The 14,459-nt window shown below is 42.0% G+C and overlaps 1 protein-coding gene across 4 annotated transcripts in view; it reads left to right on the top strand.

The window, feature by feature from the left end:
• LOC135099789 (clusterin-associated protein 1-like) overlaps positions 1-14,459 on the top strand; it is a 193,399-nt gene that overhangs the window by 98,452 nt on the left and 80,488 nt on the right. For all 4 annotated transcript variants that reach the window (XR_010268380.1, XM_064002304.1, XM_064002305.1 and 1 more), the window contains one exon: positions 8,504-8,654. Coding sequence is in view for 3 of the 4 variants with exons in the window: in XM_064002304.1 (XP_063858374.1) it covers positions 8,504-8,654 (151 nt within the window). In the remaining variant the exon portion in view is untranslated. The remainder of the gene's footprint in view (positions 1-8,503; positions 8,655-14,459) is intronic.

The following is a 14,459-nucleotide window of genomic DNA, read 5'->3' as shown; positions in this document are numbered from 1 at the left end:
AGAAGTCAGGTGTTCTGTGGTTTTCCTGCATGAGATATTTTAATTCCTGAGGGGTTTGATGTCTATGAAAAGATATGGAAAAGTGCTGCATGGTATCATCAGCATAGGAATGGATAGGACAAGAAGTTTGGCTTAGATAATTAATGAATAATAGGTTGATAGGGTAGAATCCTGAGGAACACCACTGTTATTAGACTTGAGAGAAGAACACTGACCTACCACAGCAGCAGTAGAGCAGTCAAAAAGGAAACTCAAGATGAAGTTACAGAGAGAAGGATAGAAGCTGTAGGAGGGTAGTTTGAAAATCAAAGCTTTATGCCAGACTATATCAAATGCTTTTTATATATATCTAAGGCAACAGTGAAAGTTTCACCAAAATCTCTAAAAGATGATGACCAAGACTCAGTAAGGAAAGCCAAAAGATCACCAGTAAAGTGGCCTTGATAGAACACATTGTGGCAATCAGATATAAGGTTGTGAAGTGATAGAGTTTAAGAATTTTCCTGTTGAGGATAGATTAAAAACTTTAGAGTCAGGATATTAAAGTAATAGGATGGTAGTTTGAAGGATTAGAACAGTCACCCTTTTTAGGAACAGGCTGAATATTGGCAGATTTCCAGCAAGAAGTTAAGGTAGATGTTGATAGACAGAGGTGGAGGAGTATGACTTGGCAAGAAGTGCAGAGGCACAATTTTGGAGAACAGTATGAGAGACCTCATCAGGTCCATAAGGCTTCTGAGGGTTAAGGCCATAGAAAACATCATTGTGAAGGATCATAATGGGTAGCATGAAATAGTTGGAGGATGAAGAAGGAGGAACAAAGCCAGAATCATCCAAGGTAGAATTTTTAACAAAGGTTTGAGTGAAGAGTTAAGCTTTATAGATAGATGAGATGGCAGTAGTGCCATCATGTTGAGATAAAGGAGAGAAAGATGAATAGGCAAAGTTATTAGAGATATTTTTGGTGAGGTGTCAGAGTTCACAAAGGGAGTTAGATCCAGAAAAAAAAAATTAACATTTTCTATTGATGAATGAGTTTTTGGTTAGTTGGAGAACAGATTTGGCATGATTTAAGGCAAAAAAATATAAAGATGGTGTAGGAACATTTTGAGCCCTGTTTTGTAAAATGTTATATTTTGATCCCCAGGTGTTAAGTATCCCTTAAATCTGAAACACAGTGGTCCAGGCACCAGCTAATTTACAATTTTTTGTGTTTGCATGGTCACTTGTTGTGTTTATTCTTGATTGGCATCATTTTATTTTGGAAAACTGAACTTTTGTATATCCTTATTTCCCCTAACTTTTGGGCTATTTTTCTTAACATTAGATTTTCCTAATGTCAAAAATCCTTTACATATATCTCATTGTCACCATTTTATTATAGGGAATCCTTGGTTTATGGCAGTCTCGACTTCTGTTTTTTTATATTTTCTAAAAAAAAAAAAAAAAAAAAATTCAGTGCTACACTTCTTGTTGGGAATTTGAAGGGATTGTGTAGGCTGTGGTGCTACAGTCTCTATTACCTTGAAGGTGCTGGTAGCAGGTAGGTTGTCCTGCCTTCTGGAAGAACACTGGTGTGCTTGAGCATCTTGAAGGCCAACCTGAGGTCTTGGGAACCACTGAGGTCTGCTAGTGATGGCCTGTGGATGTTGAGTGATGGCAATTAGAGAAAAAGAGCAATGCAGTGGGAGTGGTGGTGAGGGCAATGTAACAAGAGGTCTTCTGGAGTGTCTGGCTGTTTGAGGCACCAGGGACAGTGAGGGAAGTCTATCAGGCTTAGCTTGTGCATGTGGGCATTGAGGCGGATGTGTCCGAATGAGTCTGGTGACTGTAGTGTCTAGGACACAGCTGGGGGAGTGGGTCCATCTGTGGTGTTGTGTATCTTGTCTGATGTGTTGAAGTGTTGTGTATTGTAAGTGTAGTGTGTCAAGTGTCTTTCCCTGTGTAAGGTACAGTCTTTCTGTAGGTTGGTCAAAAAGTCAATCTGATCTGTGGGAAGGTCTATGGGAGTGGTCCACATTTGCTGCTCACCTTTCCCAAAATGCTGATGTGGGAGGGGACCCACTGAAGGTGGATGTTGGTATGTGAGACTGACACTTGGGATAAAATGTGATGTATCTGAAAGCAGAGGGAGTGGTGTGACTCAAAGGAGTGGTGCTGGATGAGTTGGAGGGCTGTGAGTGAATCAGTGAAGAATGTGACTTAACAAGGGTGGGTAATGTTGGGAGCAAACTTGAGGCCTTCTTTAATGGCAAACAGTTCTGCCATAAGTATAGGGGTATTGGGCAACAACCTCTAGGCATTGGTAATGGACTGAGATGGAATGTAGATGGCTGCTCCAACTGATAGGGAGGACTGGAGGCAGGAGCCATCAATATATATATATATATGTAAGGTGTTGATATAATAGGTGTTTAATAATGTCATAAATAGTGGCCTGTCCAGCACTGGGCAGCCAGCCTTGGACCATGATGTCAGTGTGTGGAGCCCCTGAGAGACTATTGAAGAGAGAGGGAACCAAAGGCCCAGAGAGAAAGTTTTCTCTATAGTGAGAAAAAGAGGGTAGAGTAGTGATCTGCTGGGTAACAAAGAAGGAGAGGACTCTGTCTAAAGGGAGTGTGGGCTTGATATGGAAGGAGACCATGAAGTTGTTCCATACACTGTCAGAGGAGGAGGGAGTGGAGGGCTTGGCCACTAGGGGTGGATGCAAGTTCAGTGTAGGCACAGACAAAGAGGATGTAGCATTGGTGTCATAATGAGGATAGGAAGGATTTTGCTTGAAGGCCTGTGACTGGGGAGGACCTGAAAGCTTCCAAAGCAATACAGAGTGTTGAATTTTGAATTTCTTCCAATTTTTGAGTGCAGAGGGTGAGGCTGCTCTATAAACCACACATCTGTAGTCTAAATGACTCTGGATATAACTGCAGTAAAGGAAAAGGAGGTTATGCCTATCCACACCCTACTTGACACCTTTGAGGAGCTTCATGAGGTTAAGCCTCTTGAAGCATGAAGTCACCAGGTGGCCCCACATTAGGCAGGGGCTATCCAACAGTAAACCAAAGAACTTGTGGTAGGTTTTGAAAAGGATGGGGGAGCCACTGATGGTGATCACTGGGGTGTTGGAAATGTGCCATCAGGTGAAGCACAGAAGGCCCATCTTCTGGGTATTGATTGTCAAGCTCCAATGTATTATCCAGGAGTGAACACTATCAAGTCCACACTCAAGGTGGAGCTGAGTCTCCTGGCCTCTAATCCTTCTGCTTATGCTGTCACCCTTTCTTCTCCATTGGGCTCCTCCGATCACAATCTCATATCTTTATCTTGTCCTATCACTCCAATCCCTCCTCAGGATCCCCCTAAGCGAAGGTGCCTCTGGCGTTTTGCCTCTGCTAGTTGGGGGGACCTGAGGCGGTATTTTGCTGATTTTCCTTGGAATGACTACTGCTTCCGTGTCAGAGACCCGTCTTTGTGTGCTGAGCGCATAACAGAGGTGATAGTGTCTGGCATGGAGGCGTACATTCCTCACTCTTTTTCTCGTCCTAAACCTTCTAAACCTTGGTTTAACACAGCTTGTTCTCGTGCTATACATGATAGAGAGGTGGCCCACAAAAGGTACTTAAGCCTTCCTTCACCAGAATCTCATGCACTTTATATTTCTGCCCGGAACCATGCCAAGTCTGTTCTCCAACTAGCCAAAAACTCCTTCATTAACAGAAAATGTCAAAACCTTTCAAGATCTAACTCCCCTCGTGATTTCTGGCATCTAGCCAAAAATATCTCCAATAACTTTGCTTCTTCTTCTTTCCCTCCTCTACTTCAACCAGATGGCACCACTGCTATCACATCTATTTCTAAAGCTGAACTCTTTGCTCAAACCTTTGCTAAAAACTCTACCTTGGACGATTCTGGGCTTGTTCCTCCCTCTCCTCCACCCTCTGACTACTTCATGCCTCGTATTAAAATTCTTCGTAATGATGTTTTCCATGCCCTCGCTGGGCTAAACCCTCAGAAGGCTTATGGACCTGATGGGGTCCCTCCTATTGTTCTCCGAAACTGTGCCTCCGTGCTTGCACCTTGCCTAGTCAAACTCTTTCAGCTCTGTCTGTCAACATCTACCTTTCCTTCTTGCTGGAAGTTTGCCTACATTCAACCTGTTCCTAAAAAGGGTGACCGCTCTAATCCCTCAAACTACCGTCCTATTGCTTTAATTTCCTGCTTATCTAAAGTTTTTGAATCTATCCTCAACAGGAAGATTCTTAAACATCTATCACTTCACAACCTTCTATCTGATCGCCAGTATGGGTTCCGTCAAGGCCGCTCTACTGGTGATCTTCTGGCTTTCCTTACTGAGTCTTGGTCATCCTCTTTTAGAGACTTTGGTGAAACTTTTGCTGTTGCCTTGGACATATCAAAAGCCTTTGATAGAGTCTGGCACAAAGCTTTGATTTCCAAACTACCCTCCTACGGTTTCTATCCTTCTCTCTGTAACTTCATCTCAAGTTTCCTTTCTGACCGTTCTATTGCTGTTGTGGTAGACGGTCACTGTTCTTCTCCTAAATCTATTAACAGTGGTGTTCCTCAGGGTTCTGTCCTGTCACCCACTCTCTTCTTATTATTCATTAATGATCTTCTAAACCAAACTTCTTGTCCTATCCACTCCTATGCTGATGATACCACCCTGCACTTTTCCACGTCTTTTCATAGACGTCCAACCCTTCAGGTGGTAAACATATCACGCAGGGAAGCCACAGAACGCCTGACTTCTGATCTTTCTAAAATTTCTGATTGGGGCAGAGCAAACTTGGTATTGTTCAATGCCTCAAAAACTCAATTCCTCCATCTATCAACTCGACACAATCTTCCAGACAACTATCCCCTCTTCTTCAATGACACTCAACTATCCCCCTCTTCTACACTGAACATCCTCGGTCTGTCCTTTACTTATAATCTGAACTGGAAACTTCACATCTCATCTCTAGCTAAAACAGCTTCTATGAAGTTAGGTGTTCTGAGACGTCTCCGCCAGTTTTTCTCACCCCCCCAGCTGCTAACTCTGTACAAGGGCCTTATCCGTCCATGTATGGAGTATGCTTCACATGTCTGGGGGGGTTCCACTCATACTGCTGTTCTAGACAGGGTGGAATCAAAAGCTTTTCGTCTCATCAACTCCTCTCCTCTAACTGACTGTCTTCAGCCTCTCTCTCACCGCCGCAATGTTGCATCTCTAGCTGTCTTCTACCGCTATTTTCATGCTAACTGCTCTTCTGATCTTGCTAACTGCATGCCTCCCCTCCTTCCGCGGCCTCGCTGCACAAGACTTTCTTCTTTCTCTCACTCCTATTCTGTCCACCTCTCTAACGCAAGAGTTAACCAGTATTCTCAATCATTCATCCCTTTCTCTGGTAAACTCTGGAACTCCTAGCCTGCTTCTGTATTTCCACCTTCCTATGACTTGAATTCCTTCAAGAGGGAGGTTTCAAGACACTTATCCACCAATTTTTGACCACTGCTTTGACCCTTTTAGGGACTGGCATTTCAGTGGGCATTTTTTTTATTAGATTTTTGTTGCCCTTGGCCAGTGTCCTTCCTACATAAAAAAAAAAAAAAAAAAAAAAAAAAAAAAAAAAAAGGAAATGTCATTAGCGTATAGGAATGCTTGTGTGCATGGCGAGGAGGGAAAGTCAGAATGTAAGAATGCATCAGTGAGCCACATCTCACAGATACCAACAACTAGAAGTGAATAGGAAGAGAGCATGGTTTTAAAGACTGGAAGCTTCTGGTACAGGGATTGAGAGTTCCAGAGTATGAAGTGAGGGGAAGGCAAAGGAATCAATGCATGAGTGACATGGGGAAGGTCAGAAAATCTGGCAGACATTTTAAAAAGCATCTCTGAGGTTGGTACCTGAAAGAAGGAGATTGATAAAAATTAGTGCAAGGAGTGCAGTTTCCCTAATGAAGGCAAACAAAGAGAGGCACAAAGCATGATGGGCCTGGGAAGGAGCTGCAGGTCCAAGGCGTGCACTACCAAGCTAGGGCAGGATCTGTTGGGCTGTGGGTTGCATGGGAGGGTTGAAGCAGAGGATGCAGAAGGGTTGCAGGGTGGGGCAAGGTGGCAGGAGGGTAGAAGGCAAAGTATGGGTAGGGTGACAGACAGGATGAGGTGACGGTTTATTTTTGAGTTTGGGAGGGTGGTGTTTCCTTGAGGTCTTGGGGTCTGTGGGAGGCCATGTAGTGGACAGGTGAGGAAGAGGAGCCTCAGCAGCCATCTGGATGATTGTGATCTCAGGACTTGGAGGTTTTGGTGGAGCTGTTTGAGGAGCTGGTTTGTGGGGAGAGATCTGACTTTGCTGGGGAGACTATGGCAGACATTGTTTGCCAGGTTGCATTGAACATGTAGCACTGCTGTATTGTTTCGTCAAGTGTCTGGGTGGCAATAGTAATGATCAACTCCCTGATGAGTTCTTAATCTTGCATGCCCATCAATAACAACTGCTTTAGTTGTGTCTCCTCGCATTGTGTGTTAGCACTCTTAAATGTGTCGACTGCTTCCGCAAAGCTCTTGACTCTGACAAAAGTCATTGAAGCTCTCTCCCACTTCTTGTTGCCAACTGAACAAGTTTCTGTGCCATAGTGCCTGATTAGTTTTGGCTTTGACATACTGTTCCAGTGCATCTAACACCTGCTTGACTGCTAGAGATACCTGTAAGTAGTACTGTGAAATATGTAGCACCTCAGATGTGAGGCACATTCATAGTTGAATGTGTTGTTTGGAGAGGTCAAGAGTTACTAGATCAGTGGAGATGGCATAATCCTTCTACTGTCTCCATGCTTTATAGCCTGGGAATGTAACATCAGGCTGAGAGGGAAGTGGGATGTGGATGACTGCCTTTGTAAGGTTGGTTGACCTAGATGAGGGTAGAACTGGGTGAGGTAGAGGTGGGTGATGCAGGTGGTGAAGCCATGTTTGGCTGATGATTCATTATAGTTGCTAACAACTACTGGAATTCCTTCCTCTGTTGTGTCTTTCACCATTCTTCTTCCTGCCTTCCATGTTCCTCCTCCTCGTGTCAGCATTGATCCTCTTCCTGACATCTTTCAGCTTTCCCCCAGCATCACTCAGCTGCCTCCTGGCAATGGTTTTCATCCATGAATTTCAGGAGTTCTATTAAGTCATGGTGTGGATGTTCTGCCACAGTTGCTTCTGTGTGGGTTTGTTGTCATGTTTTTTGCTTTGACGTGTTGTTGTGTGGCAGGTGTCAGGCAGATCAACTCCTCAAACCCTCACTGCTGCAATTATAGCTTGAGGAGTAGCAATACAATTACAGGTTAGGTGCCATTTTGTGGAAAGTATGTGTGTGAGTGTTGTAGCAAGTGGTAATGTTGTGGTGGTGCCAGCCTGTGCATAGCAAAGTGGTAGCACAGTTCCCTGTAACAGAGCAGATACAAGTCAGTGTGTTGCTAACACTAGTAGAAATCAGGAATGTACAGTAAATGCTCCATTTTCTTCTGTTCGTATTGGGGGGGGAGGGCATGCTGTTTTGGATAGCGTGCATCCAACCAACTCAGCATCAGAAAACACCACAACACTGCACTACAGATATTGTATCACTGCACACAGGTTACTACACTATGCCAATGACACTTGGAGCACTGTACACAGTAGATATTGTCCCTAGTAGAATCACAGACTAATCACGGATGAAGCACAACAGTGAGAGACGGCATTCCAGGCTGGCTTCACTCACAGCTATGTAGGCCTGTCACCATAAGGGGCTTGAAGTAAAGTCCAGGAGACAGACAAACACTATATAGTTCTTATGCTGGCTACAAGGGACACAGTAATCCTGGCTTTCTCTAGCATGTATGTGTCCTGTTGTACAGAGTGTGCAACTGGTGAATGTGGGTATGAGTGTAGTTGCCAGATGTAGCTAATATGTGTGTAGAATATGTGTGTTGTGTTAGGTGTTGTCTGTGTCTATCCTACGTAACTAAATGATAATCCTACAATTATGTACTCTTGTGAGAATACACAAGGGCTACACCTGTGCTGGCTTCCTCAGTTGACAATGTAAAGAAACTAATTCTGTGTCTATATTCCAAAATTTTAAGAAGTAAATTTAAATACTTTATTTATTTATCTTATGTAGTGCTACAGCCAGTGGTTATTATTGACATTTTGATGACAAAATAAATTTGATTTTCAAATAAATTTATTGTCTTTGGTGCACTGAATCTTTTCTGTGGTAAATAGTTGAGTAAATGATATACCATTAAGTATCTTGCATTCCTCAGAATGCTTATATTCATATACAAATAAAATGGTCTACTCAGTAAACTGTTAATTGAGTAATTGATAAAGTGTTACTCATCTTCCTTATAGCTTGCTCTTTTAGGGTGACAGAGGATTTTCTTTAAACACATGAACACCTTACTTAGCAGGTTAATACTATAGTATATATCACACTAAACTAATAGGATCTTTCTTTTCCCCATGGTTCACCAGGCCAGCATTCATGGATGAATATGAGAAACTGGAGCAAGACCTTAGGCGACAGTATGAGTCCTTTGTGCAGAAGTTCATCAGCCTTTCGTATTTAGAGAACCAACTTGATGACTATGACCGCCATGAGCAGGAAAAGATGGCTGAAAGAGAGGTAAGTAGAGGAACTGAGAGGTGAGAGTTGAGTGGCAGGACAGATTCTGAATAGATTTGTATGTGGAGATATCATTGTTTTGTATGGGGCACTAGTGAAAATGCAACATCTCCTTTGCTCAGAACAAATTTATGGGAAGGACTTATTAATTTTAATATTTCTATTTATTTTTTACAAGCATCTAGAGGGTACATTATATATAGGCTTTGCTTCAGGTTGCTGGGATGATCAGCTTGTACATAGACCTATTTCTTGCAGTATTTCTGAGCTACTTGTAGACAGAATTATAATAGTGTGTTTATCCATCATTAGAAAGATGAGATTCCTGCTGCAATACCACTTCATCTAGAAATTTTTGTTTCTGTTTTTCTTGGTATTGTACTTCTCAAAATTATTGGTTACATACATGCAATATTTCTCTTCTTCCTGATATATATATATATATATATATATATATATATATATATATATATATATATATATATATATATATATATATATATATATATATATATATATATATATATATATATATATATATATATATATATATTATTTGTTTATTTATTTATTTTTTTATGTAGAAGGGACAGTGGCCAAATTCAACAAAAATTCAATAAAAAAAAAAAAAGCCCACTGAGATGCTAGTCCCAGAAAAGGGTCCAAAGTGGTAGTCAAAAATTGAAGGATAAGTGATTTGAAACCTAACTCTTGAAAGAATTCAAGTCATAGGAAGGTGGAAATACAGAAGCAGGCAGGGAGTTCCAGAGTTTACCAGAGAAAGGATGAATGATTGAGAATACTGGTTAACTCTTGCATTAGAGAGGTAGATAGAATAGGGGTGAGAGAAAGAAGAAAGTCTTGTTCAGCAAGGCCATGGGAGGAAGAGAGGCATGCAGTTAGCAAGATCAGAAGAGCAGTTAGCATGAAAATAGCAGTAGAAGACAGCTAGAGATGCAACATTGCGGCGATTAGAGAGAGGCTGAAGACAGTCAGTTAGAGGAGAGGAGTTAATGAAACCAAAAGCTTTTGATTTCACCCTGTCTAGAAGAGGGGTATGAATGGAACCCCCCCAGACGTGTGAAGCATACTCCATCCATGGATGGATAAGGCCCTTTTACAGAGTTAGCAGCTGGGGGGGGATGAGAAAAACGGGCTGAGACATCTTAGAACGCTTAACTTTATAGAAACTGTTTTAGCTAGAGATGAGATGTGAAGTTTCCAGTTCAGATTATAAGTAAAGGACAGACCAAGGATGTTTGGTGTAGAAGAGGGGGACAGTTGAGTGTCATTGAAGAAGAGGGGATAGTTGTCTGGAAGGTTGTCGAGTTGATAGATGGAGGGATTGAGTTTTTGAGGCATTGAACAATACCAGGTTTGCTCTGCCCCAATCAGAAATTTTAGAAAGATCAGAAGTTAGGCGCTCTGTGGCTTCCCTGCATTAAATGTTTACTTCCTGAAGGGTTGGATGTCTATGAAAAGATGTGGAAAAGTACAGGGTGGTATAAGACAAGTTTGGTTTAGGAGGTCATTGATGAATAATAAGAAGAGAGTGGGTGACAGGACAGAACCATGAGGAACACCACTGTTAATAGATTTAGGAGAACAGTGACTGTCTACCACAGCAGCAATAGAATGGTCAGAAAGGAAACTTGAGATGAAGTTACAGAGAGAAGAAAAGAAGCTGTAGGAGGATAGTTTGGAAATCAGAGCTTTGTGCCAGACTGTCAAAAGCTTTTGATATATGGAAGCCACCAGCAAAAGTTTCACCAAAATCTCTAAAAGAGGATGACCAAGACTCAGTAAGGAAAGCCAGATCACCAGTAGAACAGCCTTGACAGAGCCCATACTGGCAATCAGATAGAAGGTTGTGAAGTGATAGATGTTTAAGAATCTTCCTGTTGAGGATAGATTCAAAAACTTTAGATAGGCAGGAAATTAAAACAATAGGATGGTAGTTTGAGGGATTAGAATGGTCATCCTTTTTAGGAACAGGCTGACTTCCAGCAAGAGGGAAAGGTAGATGTTGACAGACAGAGCTGAAAGAGTTTGATTAGGCAAGGTGGAAGCACAGAGGTACAGTTTTGTAGAACAACAGGAGGGACCCCATCAGGTCCATAAGCGTTATGAGGGTTTAGGCCAGTGGGGGCATGGAAAACATCTTTGTGAAGAATTTTAATGGAGTAGTCAGAGGGTGGAGGAGAGGGAGGAACAAGCCCAGAATCGTCCAAGGTAGTGTTTTTAGCAAAGGTTTGAGTGAAGAGTTCAGCTTTAGAAATAGATGTGATAGCAGTGGTGCTATCTGGTTAAAATAAAGGAGGAAAAGAGGAAGAAGCAAAGTTATTGGAGATATTTTTGGCTAGATGCCACAAGTCACGAGGGGAGTTAGATCTTGAAAAATTTTGACACTTTCTGTTAATGAATTAGTTTTTGGCTAGTTGGAGAACAGACTTGGCATGGTTCCAGGCAGAAATATAAAGTGCATGAGATTCTGGTGATGGAATGTTTAAGTACCTTTTGTGGGCCACCTCTCTATCATGTATAGCATGAGAACAAGCTGTGTTAAACCAGGGTTTTGAAGGTTTAGGTTGAGAAAAAGAGTGAGGAATGTACGCCTCCATGCCAGACACTGTCACCTCTGTTATGCGCTCAGCACACAAAGACAGGTCCCTGACACAGAAGCAGTAGTCATTCCAAGGAAAATCAGCAAAATACCTCTTCAGGTCCCTCCAACTGGCAGAGGCAAAATGCCAGAGGCACCTTCACTTAGGGGGATTCTGAGGAGGGATTGGAGTGATAGGACAAGATACAGATATGAGATTGTGATTGGAATAGCCCAATGGAGAAGAGAGGGTGACAGCATAAGCAGAAGGATTAGAGGTCAGGAAAAGATCAAGAATGTTGGGCGTGTCTCCAAGACAGTCAGGAATACAAGTAGGATGTTGCACCAATTGCTCTAAGTTGTGGAGGATAGCAAAGTTGAAGGCTAGTTCACCAGGATGGTCAGTGAAGGTTGAGAAGAGCCAAAGCTGGTGGTAAACTTTGAAGTCTCCAAGAATGGAGATCTCTGCAAAAGGGAAGAGAGTCAGAATGTGCTCCACTTTAGAAGTTAATTAGTCAAAGAATTTCTTATAGTCAAAGGAGTTAGGTGAAAGGTATACTGCACAGATAAATTTAGTTTGAGAGTGACTCTGTAGTTGTAGCCAGATGGTGGAAAACTCGGAAGATTCAAGAGCAAGGGCATGAGAGCAGGTTAAGTCATTGCGCATATAAACGCAACATCCAGCTTTGTATAAAAAATGAGGATAGAGAAAGTAGGAGGGAACAGAAAAGGGGCTACTGTCAGTTGCCTCAGACACTTGAGTTTCAGTGAGGAAAAGAAGATGAGGTTTAGAAGAGGAGAGGTGGTGTTCTACAGATTGAAAATTAGATCTTAGACTGTGAAAGTTGCAGAAGTTAATGAAGAAAAAGTTGACGGGGGGGTCTTAAGACACTTAGGGTCGTTGTCAGAAGGGCAGTCGAACCTTGGGACACTTGTGGTCCCCTCCCCAGATGGGGACTCTGAGGCTGGTGTAGGAGTTGCCATGATAATTTTGAAATTTTGAGTGAAGGTTGTGTGTGTTATTAGGTGCATGTAGTTTTGTGTGGAGAAAGAGAGTTGTCTTTAGAGGGCAGTCTGTGACTGCCCCCTTGTGTTGTGAGACACAAAGGAAAACATCCAGTGATGTCATAGCTGAGTTTGATGATAAGTTCACAGCACCCCGTGATCCAGTGCTTTAGACCTCAATGGGAGTAATTTCGGCAGGTGCCTACTGCCTCCAGCAGTTGAAACTGATAAGTAGTACCACTTTTAACTGAAATTTGATGTTTGTGACCGTGATTGTTTTGAAACAGCATCATCTCCCACATGCATCAGGTCTGCTTTCCACTCATTGCAAAATAGAGAAATGATAGAAAAATAATAAAATTTTGGTTTTAATTTTATCCCAGTTCACCAGACATGTGGTTCTGTTTAAGTTTCCATAGATTTCAGGTCTGAGAAGATTGCCACTCTTAGGTAAAAAAGTACAGCCCTAAAAGTAACAGCCATAATTTTTGTGGTGGTTGCTCTCTCTCTCTCTCTCTCTCTCTCTCTCTCTCTCTCTCTCTCTCTCTCTCTCTCTCTCTCTCTCTCTCTCTCTCTCTCTCTCTCTCTCTCTCTCTCTCTCTCTCTCTCTCTCTCTCTCTCTCTCTCTCTCTCTCTCTCTCTCTCTCAGCAAAGTTCACATTTCCATCAAGAGAGGTGAAATATCCCCAGATTAGGCTGTCCTTCATTTGTGAACCCAAAATTTCCCAGTACATCCTCTAACTTTCTCATTAACTTCCACAACATTCATGGTCTTAAATCTAACTTTCAATCTCTGAAACATCGTCTCACATCCTCCAAACCTCATCTGTTCCTTCCCAAAACCTAGGTGTCTAATGCTTGTACTGTAGTATTGTCCATGTGTTCCCAGGGTTGAAGGGAAACACTAAGTAGAATGGGTGCATTATATTAAAGTAAACTGTGGTACAGAGGTGTAGAGTGCAGCCATGACTGACTGGGCCCAGAGGCAAGCTGCTACTGACTTGAAGTCACATGGGAGATGCCAAACACAAAGGCCTCGCCAAATCAATTGGAGATATTACGACTTTTTAGTTCATACTCTCAGCTGCCAGATGTCCGTAGTGTCGTTTTCCTTGTAGAAAATAAGATGTGACATTTGAATCTCTCAGTTTATAAATAATTTTCTATATACTTATGATTGTTGTATTTTCACAATTTTTTTTTCTCTGTGTTGGATATTATATAAATGTACTCTATCAATATACTATATACACTATTCAGTACGATAACTGCAAGTCCTTTTCTGTGTTTACTTTAGCCATAAATGGATGTTTTCAACTTTTCTTGAATCAGATTTATAGACTGCCACAATGCACATAAAGTCATCATCCCCTGTTTTGTTATTGTTGACATCCCTCACTCACTGCCTTTAAAATATACAATCATGCATCTGGCAGCGTGACATGATTCTGCCCATCTGTTTCATAATGTATGTCATTATTTCAATAGTCACTGACTTCTATATGACTGACTTTCTTTGTTTTTTGACCTAAGTACAGTGTATAGTGTTGGTGCATGCATTGTCTTTTCTGTAAGAACTGGCTATTCTAATGTGTGTAACAGGGCTCTCTCTGAGAATTTTTACATTACCTTTTAAGTGTAGGTTTTACTCAGCAAAGATTAGCATTATCATTATCATATAATATCATATTACTAGGAGGAGGCAGTAGACACCTGCCAAAACGATAATTACTCCCAGTGAGATCTAAAGCACTGTTCAGGGGGTGCTGTGAACTTATCATTAAACCCAGCTGTGACCTCACTGAACGTTTCCCTTTGTGTCTCACAACACAAGGGGGCAGTCACAGACTGCCCTCTAAAGACAACTCTCTTCCTCCACACAAAACTACAAGCACCTAATAACACACACCCTTCACTCAAAAATTTTAAAATCATCATGGCGACTCCTACACCAGCCTCAGAGTCCCCATCTGGGGAGGGGACCATAAATGTCCCCAGGTCGGACTGCCTTTCTGTCGACGACCCTGAGTGTCTTGACACCCCCCCACAACTTTTTCTTTATTAACTTCTGCAACATTCGCGGTCTAAGAACTAATTTTCAATCTGTAGAACACCACCTCTCCTCTTCTAAACCTCATCTTCTTTTCCTCACTGAAACTCAGGTGTCTGAGGCAACTGACAGTAGCCCCTTTTCTGTT

Source organism: Scylla paramamosain, chromosome 4 (assembly GCF_035594125.1).
Source record: "Scylla paramamosain isolate STU-SP2022 chromosome 4, ASM3559412v1, whole genome shotgun sequence".
Classification (NCBI taxonomy): Eukaryota; Metazoa; Arthropoda; class Malacostraca; order Decapoda; family Portunidae; genus Scylla; species Scylla paramamosain.
Note: the sequence above shows the minus strand (reverse complement) of the source record. Positions and strands in the feature narration are given on the sequence as shown.